Source organism: Thunnus maccoyii, chromosome 10 (genome assembly GCF_910596095.1).
Source record: "Thunnus maccoyii chromosome 10, fThuMac1.1, whole genome shotgun sequence".
Classification (NCBI taxonomy): Eukaryota; Metazoa; Chordata; class Actinopteri; order Scombriformes; family Scombridae; genus Thunnus; species Thunnus maccoyii.
Window position 1 is genome coordinate 18,582,931 of NC_056542.1, and position 17,661 is coordinate 18,600,591.

The following is a 17,661-nucleotide window of genomic DNA, read 5'->3' on the forward strand; positions in this document are numbered from 1 at the left end:
TTTTCTTGCTGTAATCATTCTTCCTGTTCATACTGTCCATTAAGAGATCCCTTCATTATGCACTTTCAATGCAAGCGATGGGGGACAAAATCTACAGTTCTCCTACCGTGCAAACATGTATTGAAGTTTGTTTGAAGCTAAAATGAGGTTTTAACTGTCCAAATTAATCAAATAAAGTCATTATCTTTCAAATTCAGTTTTTTTAGTGCCAAATTCCCTCTTTTTGGTACAATCCTTCCACTGCAGCTGAACACGAAAACACTTTCCATTGAGACACAAAGAGGGAACATTTTTACTAATGACTAGGTCAAAACCTAGTAAATGGCTGGACTGTGTATGGGCAATGTGCAAAATTGTGGCCAGTTTGTTACAGGAATCGTCAGTGGTAGTGTCTATAATATGAATTCCTGGATATGCAATGTTCATCTGCAATTTTCTGTGGTGGTAATATTTGCTGGCAAAGTGTACTGAAGTAGCATATCACATGACATGGTTAAGCTACATTTGAGCATGTCTGAGTAAACAAAAATGTTACAAATGCAGTTGCAAGAACAATACTTTCCACTCATATCTTGGGATGTTTGACTTGAAAGAGAATTTATTTTAATTCTAATTAAAACTATTCCAATTATCTATCTGCTAACTTCCCCTGCTCTTTCATCTGTTTCACTCTGCGGATGTCTCTCGTTTTTTCACTCCGTATTGAGTGTTTTATCAGAGTGGTTGTTATTTGGGGTGTTTTAACTGTGCACTCTCCCTCATGCCTCTATGTGCCTTTTTTCTGCGGAGGAGGAGGCTTATCTCTACCCAGTTATCACAGTCACAGTCAAATCAAGTGCACCTGCAGAGCAGCCGCCTCACACTAAACTGATATAACAGCTACATGAGTTGCATGTTTTACCTACAATACTTGTGTTTTAATGCTGTCAAAGAAATAAGTTCAGTTATAAAATCCAAACGCACCATAGAGCGTCTCTCCTGCTGGCTGGTGACAGCGCTGCCAGCCTAAGAGTCGATCACACTGGACAGTAGAGGAGGAGACAGTAGAGACATTGCTATGCGTCTGTTTAAACAGGAGTTTAGCCGACTTGACTGCATTTAACAGTCATTCTGCGCCATGCTGCTTTCCTCCGCTTCCATCACCTTGCGCTAATTCATTTTGAAAGAGTAACGACCAATGGGGAATCTCCAACGCTGGCTGGCCAACCAATGGTGCAACTTCATCACTCACTCAGTCACTCGCTCAGTCACTCGCTCATGGACAACCGCCGTTAAAGAGCTGGTCTGTGGCCGGTCCAGCCAAAAAGACTGTAACTGTGGAAGATATCCACTTTATTTGATTAGCTGAGACGGCTGAAGCCTCATATTACCTTCAGATAAACTTTTAAATATGTTTTTGCTCAAAACAAGGACTGTGGATTTTGTCCCCCATCACTTACATTGTAGGCACATTTGGCAGGAATCTTCTAATGGTCAGTATGAACAGGAGGAATGATTACAGCGAGCAAAACCTGTTTCATTGTTCTTATGGACACCTGACTATTGTTTTAAGACAAATTTATCAACCTATCCTTTAATACTTTATCACATTTGCAGACAAGTGACATTTGCAGACAAGTGACAAACACAAGCACTTCTTTTTCCTCTGTTTTCGAGATGAAGTGTCATTCCTTCACAGCTCAAGAATCATGAGAACATACAGTATAGTGCAAGTACCAGATTAAAATTTCATTTGTTTCTAATGTTTTGTGTAAAATATGAGCAACAAATCAAAGCTATAGGACAACAAAAAGAGCTAAGTAAAAACTTCATCAAAACGGTACTGCTGTGTAACAAAACCTGCCACTCTGTTTTCCCAAGTGCATGAAGGCTGTTTTCATCACTAGAGTGCGAAGCATCTAGGTTTTCGGGTACGCAGAGGCTCGGAAGATATCGAGACAGTTCACTGTGATGAGAGCACCGGTCAGATGCCTCCACTGTCTTGTGGCAGGGTTTTTCATTTTGTCCAGAACCAGGTGGAGATCCTGGATCATGTCCCTGTAGCTGTCTCCATAACGTTGACTCCAGGTGAACAGGAAGTCATAGGCAGGTTTCCACATTGACTGAAGTAGAAGACGAAATACAGAATTCATTTGCAGAATAAAGTGTCCATAAAATACTTACTGTATAATGTTAGCTACATTAAAATAAACTTACCTGAGAACTCACTTCTCCGCTCTTTCCTCGGTGCGGCGCCTCATAGCCGGCTATCTGTGTGCTGGAGAGTTTTCCCGCCTTCTCAGCGAGCTCCCGCCATCGAATCCCCAGCTCCACAGCGGTGGACAGGATGACTGTGTTCTGAATCAGCTGGGCCACAAGATTCACAGAGTCCATCTTTAACAGACCCTTGGATGATAAACACATAGACAGGCTGTCACAAAACCATTGAAAGCGCAAGAGGACTGAGGCAGAGCAGTATGTATGAGTGAGGGTTGTGTGTGGAGATTTCTGTACAGCAAAAAGTAACCAGAAAAATTTTCCAGGTGTTGATATTCTCCTTTAAATCTAATATAAAAATTGTCTAAATAACATTATAATTTAAAAAAGTATGTTTTTTTCTCTACTTACAACCATGAGCTCATGCAGAAACTTTTTCCTGCTCTTCTCAGCGTGGCAGTCTTCCTTCAGCTTCTCCAGCACACAGGCCACCTTATCAGCCTCAGTTTCAGCGTACCGCCGTGTGATGGTGTCCAGTGATAGGTTGCAGTAGCCTAAGGCATGAGCAAAACCTCTCCAGCTGGTTATATGCTCAGTGACAAGCGTCTGGATGGCGGAGTACATGTAAGTAAGCTTCTTGAAGGGCAGTGTCATGTTGTCCAGGAGCACCTCTGTGGTGATCTGAATGCCGGTGAAATCGATCACTTGGTCTCTGGTTATGAGCTTGATGTTTTTGCAGTGAACCAAACCAGTCCTGCCACGGAGGAATCCGATATACCATTCCTTTACCTTTGAATTGCCCACTGACCTGACAGTTTCCTTGGATAGGAGAGCCACTGTGTCTCCCTTGAAGTACTCCAGGAGGTATTCCACACGTGGCTGACGGAGAACTGACTTTAGGGCTACACCGTACCATTGTATGTTCACAGGTCTGTCTGTAAATTTGAGTAAGTCTGGAACACTTTCCTCAGGAATAGGTGTGGTTCTTGCCATTTCAATTCGCCTTTCTATCTGCCTCGACACTCGCTTTTCTGATCTGATGGGTGCTGCAGGAGGGGAAGACACCTGGAAATGTGTGACGTTTGCAGTTTTAGATTCCCTCACTTGTAGATCTAATTTAAAAGGAGTCATTTCTGCATTGCCAGCACAAGACAATGCAACTGGTAAATGCAAGACTGTCCCTATTTTGAACTGACTTTGCCTCACTTCTTTCAGTTTGTCCTCTGGTTTGATTTTGAACATCGAGCCTGCTATGCTAACAGCGACATGCAGGTCATTCACTTTGTCGGGTTTAAACCGATGTGTTCCCCAGAGCTGCAGCACAAGTGGAGGCAGGTTTTTGTTGCCTCTGCAAATATCTGTAAATGAAAGCTTTGGTGGAACATTCTCATGACAGCAGACCACTATTACAACCTTAAAAGATGGATGGATGTACCTGGGACCATAAACTGCCACCGTGATGTGGCGGTCAAGGTAATCCCAGACTGATGTGGCAGGGGCCTGGATAGCAGATGCCTCTGCGACTGCAATCACATAAAAATGTGTCTTCAGGTCCTGGAGCTTCATCTGCATCATGTTCTTGTAAATGTAACAGTTGTTTACTCTGAGATAAGGTCCCTCTTTTTTGTTGGACACCAGCCCGACCACAGTGGTCATAACCTGACTAAGAGGGTCACTCTTCACCTCTCCTGACAGTTTCATCTCCAGAGAGATACATTCTTTTATGTTGATGTTGCTGAGGACCACTTCCAGAAGTGGACTCATGGTTGTCATGTAGTTGTTGTTGAGTCCAGGAGGAGGGTCTAGCATTGCTTTCAGTGTAACTTCCTGGACTTCCCCAGGAGGAACATGGCCTTCTGGGATGTGGATGCTAATTTCTGACTCTGGTAACTGAACTGAGCCTCCAATGTGGCCAATCTTGCAGATGACTTGAAAGTCAGTAGCTTGAGTCTGAGCCCACCCAGGGCTCTGGCTCATCAGATTTAAGTCCAGGCATGAGCGGGTTAACTGCCTGTGGCTCAGCCAGGCCATCTTATAGGCCTCTCTGTCATCTTTTAGCCACTCAAAATCTGGGTTCAGGACCGGCTGGGGCGGTTTGAAGCTGTTCTCCCGTTTTGGCACCTTTCTCTCCAGATCATCCAGAATGTCTGAAGCACTTCTCCATCTCCCGGATCTGTTGCTGGCTTTGTGTTTGTTTTCCAAAAAGTTCCCCACATTGCCTTCATCTGAAGATGTGCTACTCGCATCATCATGATTTGTGTCCAGATGTTTCTCAGTGTCCTGTTTTGTATTTGACGTGTTGGAAATGTGTTTGTCTGTGCTGCTGTGTACAATGTCATCCAAAAAAGGATTAGATCCAGACAGTTTGTTCCAAAAGGGATTTTTTGTCTGAGATGAATGTGCGACTTCTGGCTGTAAAAGCAGCCACTCGGAGTTCTGTGTAACTCGTGACACGTATCCACCTATGAAAATAGCAGACTTTTGTCAGGACGTCTGTTTTATGAACATGTTTTCAATTTTAGTGGACAGATTTTTTATATTTCAATAAAAGAGGATTTTACTGTTGAGGTTGTTGCTGGCTGAGGTGTTGTCATCCAGATCTATCAGTGTCCCCTCAGATTTGCTCCGCATGAGACTCCCAACACGACGGAAGGACCTTGCTCTTCCGGCTGCCATATTTTCATCTGTAAACATTAAAAGATGTTCTTTAAATTTCATGTATCTTTTCCTCTTATTATGACTTTACTATGAGCTTAACATTATCCCTTAAACAAAGCACCCAGGGGTCCTGAATTCCAAACATAGGGTACAAACATAATATCCAACTTGATATCACTTACAGTATCTAAAGCTGAAATTATAAGCCGATTAATCAGTAAATTGATTGCCAAAAAATTAATTTGCAATAATTTTGATGATTTACTAATTGTTAAAGTCATTTTTAAGAACACACGTCAGATATTAACTGGCTCCAGCTTCAATATTGGTTATTTTCTTTGTCTTCTTACATGATACAGACCAAATTCTTTAATCATATTCGAGAAAAGAAGATGAATCAATAATGAAAATCATTCTTAGCTGCAGCCCTTAACAGACATATATTTTGAGATGCTTTGACACATGACAGCATCAGAGCCATACACAATAAATGACCTGCGAGTTAAGTTATTGTTCTGCCTAAACCAGCTTTTTTTCAGCACAGTGAGCCCCAGGCTGTCTACAGGGCTTCTGTCTGTAACAGGAAACTGTTCCAAAACGTGGAATAAAGCCTGAACTCTTCAGTCTGTCAGTTGTTTGCGTAAAAACACACTACCCATTCATGACTTGTCACAATGAGTCAGTCATTAATAATGTGGTTTCTTACACCAGTGCACAAAAACAGGTTGGTCTTGTCAAGCCAATGACACAGTAGTCGCTTCTCTCGTCGCTTCTTGCTATGATCAAAGTGCAGTTCCACACAGTAAAATGTCTATTCTGATGAAATACTGCATGGTAGGCTTCATTTGAATACAGTGTACTTTATTTCCTGTAGAGCATTCTTGCTCAATATTACGTATACTTTTCTCATAGTAATCTTGTGCCTGTTTCTATTTGTATGAGTGGATTTGGTCAGCTGAAAATAGTCTCAAACAAATCCTACATTCATTAATAATCCAAACCAAACAATTAACACCCAACAGCACAGATTGAAACATATAATCACTGAGCTTCAGCTTCACTAACCGGAGCTACAACCGTCATAGTGACAGGTATCAGTGTCAGCGTCTCAACAGGTGTGTAGGCTATAAACTCATTAGTTACATATTAATAACGCATAAACTATACAGGCTACTTCCTATTATTAAAAATCGAAAAGATAAAACAACCAAATAAGCGACAAAGACAAGTTTGATCTCACCGTCGGCATTAGATGTTTGTAGTTTTCGGCCAATCCACTATCTTTTACACCTTTTTTTTCTGGGGCGTTCCTATGAAGTTGGCCTTTTCAAGTTTCAGGTCTTTACTCTGTTTGTCTCTCAGCCACGGAGCATTTTGGGACTGGAAGTTTAAAATGATACAGGAACCCGGCGGAGGAGTGGCCTGCAGATGGTTTGGTAACTACAACACCCACAATGCAGCTCTCTGTTTACGCATGAGGCTTACAACACCTGAAACTAAGCGATACCTGCGTTTCGACAGGACTGATAAACACATGCTGTCATAGAGGTTGAAGGCTATTCACCTGATAGAGGAAACAAACAAGAAACAAGGTTAATCCACGCAGCAAGCATTTGCCCTTAAGATATATATATTTTAAAATACTTTTACTATTAATCAATTCGTTGTTTAGTCTATAAAATGGTGAAAATGTCGATCACTGTTTCCTAAAGCCCAAGGAGTTGCGCTCAAATGTGTTTTTTTTTTTGTGTCGAGCAACGCTTCACAATCCACAGATATTCCGTTTTGTATCACAGAAGACTAAAGACACCAGAAAATATTCACATTTGAGAAGCTGGAATCAGATTATTTGAACATTTTTCTTCAAAAAAACGACTTAAGATGATTAATCGATTAATTGTTTGACGATATACTAATCGTTGCAGCTCTAATATTTACCCTGACTCAGGTGCTGCAGTGATGAGAACATGCAGCTAATATCTGTGTGATTATTAAAAGATGTTAATAAGCTGGAAATAATCAAAATAAAGCCAAGTGTGCCCTAACACTGTTTTCTCATTCAGTCATTCGTTTGATAAAGGCTACTTATTTCAGTGAGAAACAGGGTTTTATTGATTTTACTTTGTGCCATTATCACCGCTGTTTTGAGTGACTATAGATCAAAGTCAACATGGACTGAGAGATTAACAGGACTTAATGTCATCAAGGACACAAGTCATGTTATCTCTCTGAACTGGTTATACACATTTACTGTGATAAGTCCCTGAATAGATCACCAATTTAGGCTGGTGCATCATATTTAAAGTAAATAGAAATATAAAAATAAAGAGATCACTATTACTACTTAAAGTAAAAACTTCACATGTGCCTATGATAGAAACAAACTGTATTAATTTAATCGATGTTGTTGCTGATGAAGGTCCATACAGTTGAAATGTCCCTTCAGTACAGTTGTCACCACAGTTCTGCAGACTTTGGCATCCAACACCAGAGTGTTCAAGGAATGCAGCTAAGTACTCTTGAGTAGATTATGAATGTTGATTTTTAGGTAGCAAATATAGCCTTTGGTTGCAGCAGCCTGGACCTTAGCATGAGTATTAAAACATTCACTTCTGCAGAGGTTAAAGTACTTTTTATAACATGTGATTGAGCATAACACCTGTTAAATGTTTAAATATATTCATTTGTGTTTTGTAGGTCAGTGTCCCACTCTTTTGCATGTTATCATTAGTCGTGATCCTCAGTTTTGCATGTTGGTGTTAACTTCTTACTGTAAATATGAAACAAAACTGACTAAATCTGTATACACTCTACATTCCACCAGAGCACAATTGCAATAATTTTACTATTGGCACCGAGTCTGATGTATCTGAAACAGAAGAAACTGTAGATTTGTGAGCAAACTCTGCTCCCTTGTGGCTGTTTTTGAGAAAATCAATGATACAGCTGGTGACATTCTCTAGTTTTTTTATTGTCATTAAATTCCATGTGAGGAACAAAACCAACAATGAATGGATCCCACTAACATAACAAATATTACCTTTGTGTCCAAACCTTGATGTAGCTTATTCCTCTGTACCATAAGCTTCTATTGTTGTCCAAAAACTATTAAAAACACATACATGTTGCCATTTACTCCTGTTTGAGTAATGTTTCCCAAAAATCTGCAGCTGTTTCAGGAAATTACTGAGCCCTTTTAAAAAATTAAAGTATATATTTATAAGCCGTTTTTAAAGATTTACGTCTTCAGTGGGATACAATAGGGTTGGAGTGAGTGCCACAGACATGGAAGGGAATTCAGAAAGTACTGAGACATGAGATAACACATTGTTAGTTTTGGTCTTTTGTTGATATGAAGAAAAATATAGAATAAATCCAGGCTCATTTCAACATGTCACAGTAGGAAAAGCACAGGTGTAAATAATAAGGTTAACAAAGGCTGAATCACACTGCCATGATTTGAATGAAACATAGCCGCCGTTAATGTTAATTACACCTGTGCATCTCCTGCTATGACAAGTTAAAGTGTCTCCTGTGAAAAAGGTCTCTTACCAATGGTAAGATGTATATATTATGATGCACAGTTATCAATTAATTGTTTCCACTAACTGAACATACAGTATTTTCTTTAAAAATGTTTAATTTCTGAATCATTGGTATACTTGAAAGTAACAATGCTAGTATATGTTTTCTGTGAATAAGAGATCTTTGCATGCTAACAATACTTTACAGTTGTTACATACATCATTTCACTGGAATAAATTATTATTAAGCACAATACTTTGACCTGTCTTCACATCAAAGACACATTGTCCCTTATTTCAGCTTAACAGAATGACTATTTTCTTCACGTTGAAACTAAACTGAAAATTGTTGAAAATATTGAGAAACAGGTTGTTTTATGATGCAGTTGATGCAACAACAGTACAACAATTTAAATTCAACACATTTTAACAAAGCCTGCCAATTTGAGTTGTTGCATGAAACCCAGTGACTCGAATTTTGTTGGTTTTCATGTGATTTGAAGGCTGACATGTTCCCTTATTGAGCTGTGAAGATTTTGTGCAAAACTTGTTGTGCAAACCCAGTTTAAACCACGTGAATATTAAAATGCATCATCAACAAGCAAAGAATAAGACTGCTTCTCTGAGAAGTTGGCACATTATAGATAATATCATGTTTATTAGAGTAATATATTTATTGCATACAATTATACAAGCAAATGGAATTTAAAGCTCAAGGTTAGACATGGGTGTTGTACATTTTTGAGCCTCTTGGTGGAGCCATTTCTCTACCATTCATGTGATCAGACCTGCCAATATTTAAATGAGAAAGCAGGTTGATGTATCTGTCTATTTAAATTTCCACCAATCCAACAAGTAAGGACCTGTCTGCTTACACCAAAGCAGGAATTATTAGGAAATCTGAGTGGCAATTAGGACTGTAGTTTTTTTTTAAAGCTAGAAAAAAGCTGTGTAAAACTGGTGAAACTGTATATACTTAAAAACTGCCAAACGCACACTAAGAAAGTACACAAGCTCTGATGAGCTCACAGGTCTGTATCTCTCTTATTATGCAGCAGTAACATTATAATTGTAAAGTGGTTGCTATGTCAGTGTCATGTTGGTAGAAAAGTTTGGGTAAATCTGTTTGTGGATCTTTAGACATTTGATTACAAAAACCCCTCATATCCCCCTTTTACCAGGATGCTTTATCAGGCCTTACCTGCTGGCAGGTCACTTTGCTGCCATCATCTCTGTAGAAACCATTAAGGTGGGTTGCATCACGTACTGTGGTTGCATTTTTTTTGTTTGTGTCTTATATTAAAAGAACTCCCAAACAAGGTTGTTTTCAGACAGAAAAGTAGTTCACTTCAATCTGTTTCATATACATGACGCGATGACATCTGTAAAACCAGCAAAGCTTCTCACGGTGAAGTTGAATCTGTAGGTATTCCACTTAGTTAGACAGGTGAAACACCACCTGTGACATAAACGAATGTAAATTGCTGAAAGCATTGTATAAGGGCACCCCTGTCAGTGTCACAGCAATTACTGTTAATTATTTTGACTAACCTCTGAATCTCATCAAATTGCCTTTCCCGGGAGATCGGTTGGTTTGATGACAATGACAGTGCGGTTGGTGGTTTTAACCACAAAATTGGCCACAGATGCATCACTGACAAGAGGTGTTACTACAACACTATGATTTGCTGGTAAAGCTTCAAAACCTGATATAGCTCATCATATCAACAGCCGCTGGCATTTCCATGCAGCCTCAGTCAAGACTGTGATCCTGCTTAAACTTAATTAAATTAGAATACAAATTCAAGATCACTGATGAAATTATGATTTTCCAAAGCACTGCTTTGACATTTCTATTACCCATTGTAGGATAATATTATTTCTTTTTCCTGATTTCTAGGTGACTGGATCAAGGCTCTGACTTAAGCTGTTATTGGGGCCTTCATCCATGGTTGGCAGCTCATCCTCCTCATCCTGGCGTTTGTGTCTTTCCTCACTGAGGCCGATTTCATTCAAATGAGACCAGCGGCAGGACATTTCCTCTGAAGACCAGGTGATGTTGCAACAGTCTCGGAAGGTGTTAAAAACCTGACAACACAGAGCCAAGCGCTCGGAGACATCAGGACACTGCTCCACTTTAATGATTACTATATGACTATGTATGTTTTACACATGATGATGTCTTCTTTCAAAGCCAATTTGAATAGACCACATCAGTAAAATATATATCACTTCACACACATTAGTTTATGGTGAACTGTTTTACCAAATTAACCTAATATGTAGGTCTGTGTTTCCTATTTCTCAGTCTATCCCACACTTTGTCATTGATACAGTCTTCTTCCATCCAGTTCCTGGATCAGTCTTCTTTTTGAATTGTTTTGGACAAAATCTTTAATAAATCAATATGAAATAAATTACCTAGTAAGCCAAACTTCATGCAAAATAGAAAAAAATTCTCCACAGTTGATCTGGTGCTCTTTTTTTCTAGCCCCTGACTTTACCAAAACAAATGTAGCAACACAAAAATTTGAACAGAGAGCTACAACAAATAAAAATCTATGAGCACACAAAGCACCTCACTGCAAAACCCTTGAGCTCAATCTTTAGGTGTCATTAAAATTTTGGGGACATTAAAGGATGTTTTTGATTTGTTCACTTCAAAGTAGATGTGAGAGATAACTGTTTTTCTGGCAGCACATGAAGGACTGTGTTGCAGAGTTTAACTTGATCTTAAATGTAAGAGTCCTGCTGTTTTGTCAAAGTCCTTCTGCAGAACATTTTGTTGGTGGGTTCAAGCATTATGAACCTGAAGTCTTGGCTTCACTTTGAACTTCAGCTTCTGTCCTTGCAGAGGAAGACAGAATAGCCTATAAAGGAGGAACAAGCCACAACTTCACCCCCCTGCAAGTATTTGTGCACTTGTATGTTTAATTGTATGTAAGAACCATGTTTTAAGAGCATAACATTGCAAAAGAGACACCAAATGTATGACAATTAAATGTGTAATATTTCATAGTGGGTATTTTTTTCAGGTTATTCCAATAGTTGGACACTGTGTGGATGATAGAGGCGGAAAGCTCTTATGAGATCTGATTTACTCCCACTGAATGAGGCCTCCTCTATGCAGTGAGAAGTTGAGTCACTTGTGACTATTTTTACTTTAATGGCTAATTTGCTAATTATTTTGAAATGTGTTGGAACACATCATCAGTGAGGCAACAGACTAGATTTATGAGTTCTAATAAATTTCTGTTTCCAGATTGTGCAGCAGCCCTGACTTGCAGCAAAACCTGACTTGCATTGCAGCACATTGTCTGTCTATGTCCAAAATTCAGATGTGATTCAAGAAGGCCAGGTGGGTGAACTGACTCGTGATGACCTTATATGTTTGCCTTATCAGTGCATGTCTCATAATGTGAAAACACACAGCAGGGACTGTGTCATATGTTCATCTCTGACTGGCATTTGCTGAACTGCTGCAGTAACACTGGTTTGAGGAAACGACACTGAAAAGAAAGTGCGCAAAAATAATTTATAATAAGTCTTCTCAGTTCTCAAAACTGAAAAATCAAAACTCCCAAGTCCCAAACTGCCCAGATTGAAGAGTGGATCAATGTCGTGCGTAATATTGCTGATGGTTTAATGGAGAAGCGCTAGATGGCGCTATGAAGCTGTATATGAAAGCAGAAGTTTGGAGGATGTTGGCTGTTTAGTTTATACTTCACAGTGAGCCCAAGAGCCAGAAAACACATGAAAAACATGATAAATTAACGGGATGATCTTATCTATGTTTATATTTCTGTCTGACTCAGTTAAAATTATAAACTGTGCGTCAGTGTGCACATTACATCGTGTAAAACCGAGTACGTCAACTTGTGCGATTAACACACCAGAAACGATTTTTAAAAATACAAGAAAAAAAAGAAAAACTGTGATTATCGTGATTATTAGTTATAATTGACAGAAAATACAGTGTGTGTATAAAATGAAAAAAAAGCCTAATTGTATGACTTTCTACAGGTAATTAAATCAAAAACACAGATAAACATTATTACAAACGATTATCAGTTTTCAATAAACTGTTATCAAATAAACGCATTTAAATTTGCTCTTAAAGCCTACTGGTAATTTTGAATTATAGTAATAGGAAAATGATTTAGTCTAACTTCACATCAAGTCAACTTGAGCCCAGTCGAAAGCAGAAGACGTCTCTTTTCTTTAATTATTACAATATTTAAATATTTACACACTACTGTTAGATATATATAAGCATTTTTCTGTAAACACTTAAGCTGCTGCGCATTTATGAAGAGCACAATTAGAAATGAACAAAAGTTATGAGTGTTTTGGCAGAATAACCGCAGACCGCAAGAAGCTTTGACTACACAGAAAAAAAGATTATGTTTTTGTAATTTCATAAATAGAAAAGAAAAACCAAAGATAAAAATTACAGCATGTACGTTTGGAAATATAGTAAATTACGTCATATTTACCCTCCGACTAGCTATTAAGTAGAAATATTGGTGGTTTAACACAATTAGACTGACTACGGCCTCAGAGAAGTTTTCATTTTCATGTTCAAGAGAAAAACAGACATAGACCGAATAAAATGTAATTCAACTGGATTTAAATTCATATAACACTGACTTTCTTCTTCTCATTTTTTTTAAGTAGACACATTTTTATTTTACTGTTCAATTTAATGATTGCAATGTAAATTAATTTCCTGGTGAGGCCTTGGTGATGCTGCAGGCCCTTTTCACACTCTGCCCTGAAGAAAAACCACCAGCTGTATACTGAGATCATGTCTGTATATTTCAGATTAATGATAAAAATGTGTTATAATATAGAACAGTCAATTCTACTCAACCTAATAATTTCAAACTTTCTGGTTTACTGTTCAAAAAAAATATCGACTCAACAATCAAACAAACTGAGTCGATCAACTGATTCTGAATTCATACTGACTTTATTGAGTGGCTTACATAAAAAGCCATTCTCGGAGAGGGGGGAAAAATATCATTGTAAAATGAAAATCACTTTTACAACATGCGTACTTAAATTAAATGAGTGGGTAAACAGTAAATGATTTCCAAACCTTACAAATAAATTCAAAGTGCGCCTAATCATAGACCCCTAAATACAAGAAAACTCGTGGTTAAATATAACTCCCCACAATACATTTCATATCATGTCAAAGAAAAAATCCAAGTACATTTCCGTATATTTTCAAATATTTACTAGAGTCCATATACAACTAGAAATACCTATACAAAATCGTCTCCTGGACAAATACATTACTCACCTTTACATTGGGCTGTAATTATTCTAACCTACATTTCTCATTATTTACAACACAGCGAAGTGAAGTGTAAGTAACCTCGATTGGCCTACTTACAAACTTGTATTGGCGGTACATACTGTGCTGTGGACTGAATAGCAATATATGATATAAACCTACAACTGCACCTCCATTATCAAATGGTTGATGGGATCAGACAGATATAACTAAACCACCCCCATCTCATATCTTTACCATACTCTACAAGTATTTGTTCCTACCGAGCAAGTCCATCCAAATCAACAATTTCTCCTGCTCGATAATAAAGTGCCAGAGTTTGGTTGTGGACAATATGTTATGACAGCAGTAGCACAACTTTGCAGGCCCTAATTTTTCACAGCAGTGTTTACTATCTTTTGCGTGTGATACCCTGGAAAATAAAACATTAAGGGTATTCGGGATCAGGCTTGCAAAAAGAAGTTTGCCCGGTTCCAGTTGTGCCCACAATAACTTGATTACACGTTCACACCGCAGATGTATTAATGAGAGGTTTCTGATGGCACAGCTATGAAATTATGTAATTAGTAGTCTTAAACACTTGGAAAAAGTCAAAGAAATGTAGCCTACAGGCCTATTTTCTCATTAAATGACAACACTCGTGATGAAGCATTTCGCATACACCGAAGTATGTCCACTTTCATGTCCTCACCGGACAATTCCCTCACAACACTTTGCTGTTGTTGTTCACAGTTTTTGTAGCTTCGCTGAGGGCAGAAGTTAGAGGCCGTTCATGCCTACTCCCTGGGTTGACTCAGGTGGGTGCAACAGGTCGGGGGAATGGCACGGAGGGCTTCCCGGTGCGCTGTGCTCGCTGTCGGTATCACTCCCCCTCTTCCCTCCGCTGCCCCCGGAGCCAGAGCCGGCGGATCCTCCGGCGCTGTGAGTTTTTACATGTTTACTCAGGTGATCGCTACGCATAAATCTCTTGTTGCACACCGGACAGGCGAATCTTTTCTCCCCGGTGTGTGTGCGTAAATGTCGCTGGAGCTCGTCGGAACGTGTGAACCTCTTCCCGCAAAAGAGCCAGTTGCACACAAACGGTCTCTCGCCGGTGTGCCACCTCAAATGCGCCTTTAGGTGCGACGTTTTCCCGTAAACCTTCCCACAGCCGGGGATGTGACAGCTGTGGAGACCTTTTCTCCGGAGGCTGGCGCCCGCCGGTCCCAGTCTCTCCGCCTCCTGGCAGTTTGGACAGTCGCAGGTGGCTCTGCCCGAGTACCGCCGGGCAGATGACCTCGGAGACCCCGCTAAAGATGCAGGCGGACCCCCGGAGAGCATAGTCCCCCCTGCACCGGTTAACGGAGAAGGGCTTGTGTCCGGATACGAGGATAACACCGGCTTGAAGCCGTCCATCAGGTGCTGGCCGGTTGTCAACAGGTGTGGAGAGGGGCTTGTACTGAAAGCAGAGTGACTTAAACTCGAGTAATCAGAATTATATCCGCCAAGAGGAGAGTGCAAGGACGTCTGGAGTCCACCGGAATGTAAGGACGTTTGTAGTGCTGCTCCATTAGGGTTTTGAACATCAATCCATCCCGCTCCCACATCCCACCACGCAGAGGCTCCGGTGGTTCCAACCTCTCCTGTGGGGATACCGGGATGAGACGATTTGAACCAGGACTCGTAGGGATGCGCAACGCTCATCCTGGGATAGATGCCCTGTAAACTGTCCACTGAGGTGTGCACTTTCGAGATGAAAACCGGCTGGTGGCTGGACTCTTGAGAGCTGTTCGAAACAGAGGCTTGGAAAACAGAATAATCGTTTCCAAAGTGTGAACTAGACGAGGTACCAGACGTGAGGGAAAAAGCACTGGATCCGGGGGAGCTGTTGGTGCCGAAAGAGTCCGAGATGCCGGATCCATTACGGGACACCCCGAAGCCGGACAGGCCCGATCCCAGGCTGCAGCTGCTCGCGGCGGCTCTTTTCCACGGGTGGAAGCCTTTTCCAAATGATGAGGAATTATCCGAAACTGTCGACGGTGAAGGGCTCGGACTCCCTATTTTGTTACATGTTGCAGCTAACATGGCTAAAGGAGTCGATCCTAACCTCGGCTCCTCCTGAAAAGACAAGAGAAGCTGTAAGTGACTGGTCAGTCTAACAAGTTTAACAGGTTCATTACGCACAGTTTTGCATGCAGTTCAACTGGAAGGAGAAGTTCAGGGTAGCAAAATTGTTTTCCCACATTGAACAAAAGTCTAAAAATCTTAATGTTATATGTATTTGTTTAAGTTTGGAAATCATTACAACAGTATTATCACTTCCTACCTGGATAAACAGAAAGTAGACAAATGCGACAGACAGCGTTTACACATGCATGCCACACAGGACACCAAGGGAAACATGCGTGTTTTCAGCACCAGTACAAACTTCTATCCCGTCTACAGAGCTTCAGCTTTCTCATACGAACCGCTTGCTTGAAAATATATCCAACGCACTGCCTTTGCTGCTACTTTGCGACCCGATGTAAGTTTAATCCCCCATCCACCGGACAATGACAAGAACTAATTAAACCAGTAAGAAAGTCCTTTTTAGACTCACCCCTAGAAGTGAAGTTGCCATCACACAAAAACACTGCCCTCCTCAGAGGATCTTTTTATATTTATGAATCAGAGCACTGTTTTTTTAGAGGTGTGCAATACAATGATGTGTTCCGCCCATTCTTCCACAATTGTAGGCTCCTCTCCGGCTTTGAAGTGCCGCTGTGACACGGGCGACCAATCAGCGGCTCCGTCCTGCCGCACTGCCACATACTACCGTGAGGTCATCAATAGAGCGCCTCAGCCTCCCCCCCCCCCCCTTACCACCTCCACCACCACCACCCACCCACCCACCGCCCCCTCCATAATAATAAAAGACAGCGGAAGGAAGGTAAAGTTAAATGAGAGTGAATTAGGAAGGAGGAATTAGGGGGCCACTTATTGAAATTTTTACAGAACATCACATTCCATAAATTAAAAATAAGAGGACGGCGACCTGTGCACGGTGATGTGAGCTGTGGTGGTAAATAAAAAGGTTGGTAAAAACTACCACCAAAACAACCAAACAGCCACTGTGATTCTCACAATAAATTTAAACTCCCTTTAAATCTCTTTTTTTTCTCTTATTTTCGACTCACCTCATGGCGCTCCTTTCTATACTTGAAATGATCTCATCTTGAAAAAGTTTAAACTCTTTCCCACAAATATAAACGTCTTAAAGTTGAAGTGGATCAGCTCCTCTACATTTATCTTTAAAGAAAAAAAAGTTTTTCAGGTGTTGTATTTTAAGAGAGTATTTTTTTTTTGCATCTTCTTCATATTAGAAACTTCTGGCTCTGGCATAAATTACCCCGCAGGATTTTTGCATGTTTAAACTTCTTAAGAGTTAATATACACAAACTATTACACAAGATATAAAGGCTGCATTGTTCTGGTCGTGGACCTATATTACACCGTCTCAAACTTTCACATTACTGTAATTGTGTTCAATTATCTTGACAGTTTTGATTAAAGCTGGTAGGTAGATGGTGCATTCCGAGGGAGGATTATTCATTTTATTATGCGCTGTATTAGTCTAAAACACAAGATGAAGGAGAAGATGAGGGGTCGATGTGGTTGACTTTAAAAAGAAAAAAAAGCCTTGAAATTACAAAATTCAAAAATGCAGAATTTCCTAGGAGGTTATTGGCAATATAGATAATGTTGGTGTCGCACCGCAGGTTAACAGAGATTATTTAACTGAGATTATTTAAGTAAGTGATTGGACTCTGTGTCAGACTGAGAATAAAATGATAAACTGGTAATATTGAATAGGTTCATCACTTTGCCCACTGACATTTTAGTTAAATCTGTAGAGGAAGCTCCTGTTACATAATAAGAACTTGTAGGCAAAACGTGTGTTGAACCTTGGATCTCTCTGTGGGCGCTATTAGCATGCAGTGCGCACTGGAAGCATAAATTTCA

The 17,661-nt window shown here is 40.1% G+C and overlaps 2 protein-coding genes and 1 long non-coding RNA gene across 3 annotated transcripts; 1 reads left to right on the plus strand and 2 right to left on the minus strand.

Annotated features, from left to right (window-relative positions):
* Positions 1-1,516: 1,516 nt before the first annotated feature.
* macc1 (MET transcriptional regulator MACC1) lies at positions 1,517-6,224 on the minus strand. Its single transcript, XM_042424417.1, has 5 exons — positions 6,095-6,224; positions 4,758-4,880; positions 2,608-4,658; positions 2,197-2,385; positions 1,517-2,102 (listed from the first exon to the last, which is right to left on the minus strand). Exons 2-5 carry the CDS (start codon positions 4,870-4,872, stop codon positions 1,899-1,901), a joined length of 2,559 nt encoding a protein of 852 aa, XP_042280351.1. The 5' UTR covers positions 4,873-4,880; positions 6,095-6,224; the 3' UTR covers positions 1,517-1,898.
* Positions 6,225-6,381: 157 nt separating this feature from the next.
* LOC121904897 lies at positions 6,382-11,306 on the plus strand. Its single transcript, XR_006098305.1, has 4 exons — positions 6,382-6,446; positions 9,560-9,627; positions 10,279-10,431; positions 11,233-11,306. It is a non-coding gene; the product is annotated as an uncharacterized LOC121904897 (long non-coding RNA).
* Positions 11,307-14,197: 2,891 nt separating this feature from the next.
* sp8b (sp8 transcription factor b) lies at positions 14,198-16,279 on the minus strand. Its single transcript, XM_042424780.1, has 2 exons — positions 16,259-16,279; positions 14,198-15,777 (listed from the first exon to the last, which is right to left on the minus strand). Exons 1-2 carry the CDS (start codon positions 16,277-16,279, stop codon positions 14,440-14,442), a joined length of 1,359 nt encoding a protein of 452 aa, XP_042280714.1. The 3' UTR covers positions 14,198-14,439.
* Between the last annotated feature and the right edge of the window lie 1,382 nt (positions 16,280-17,661).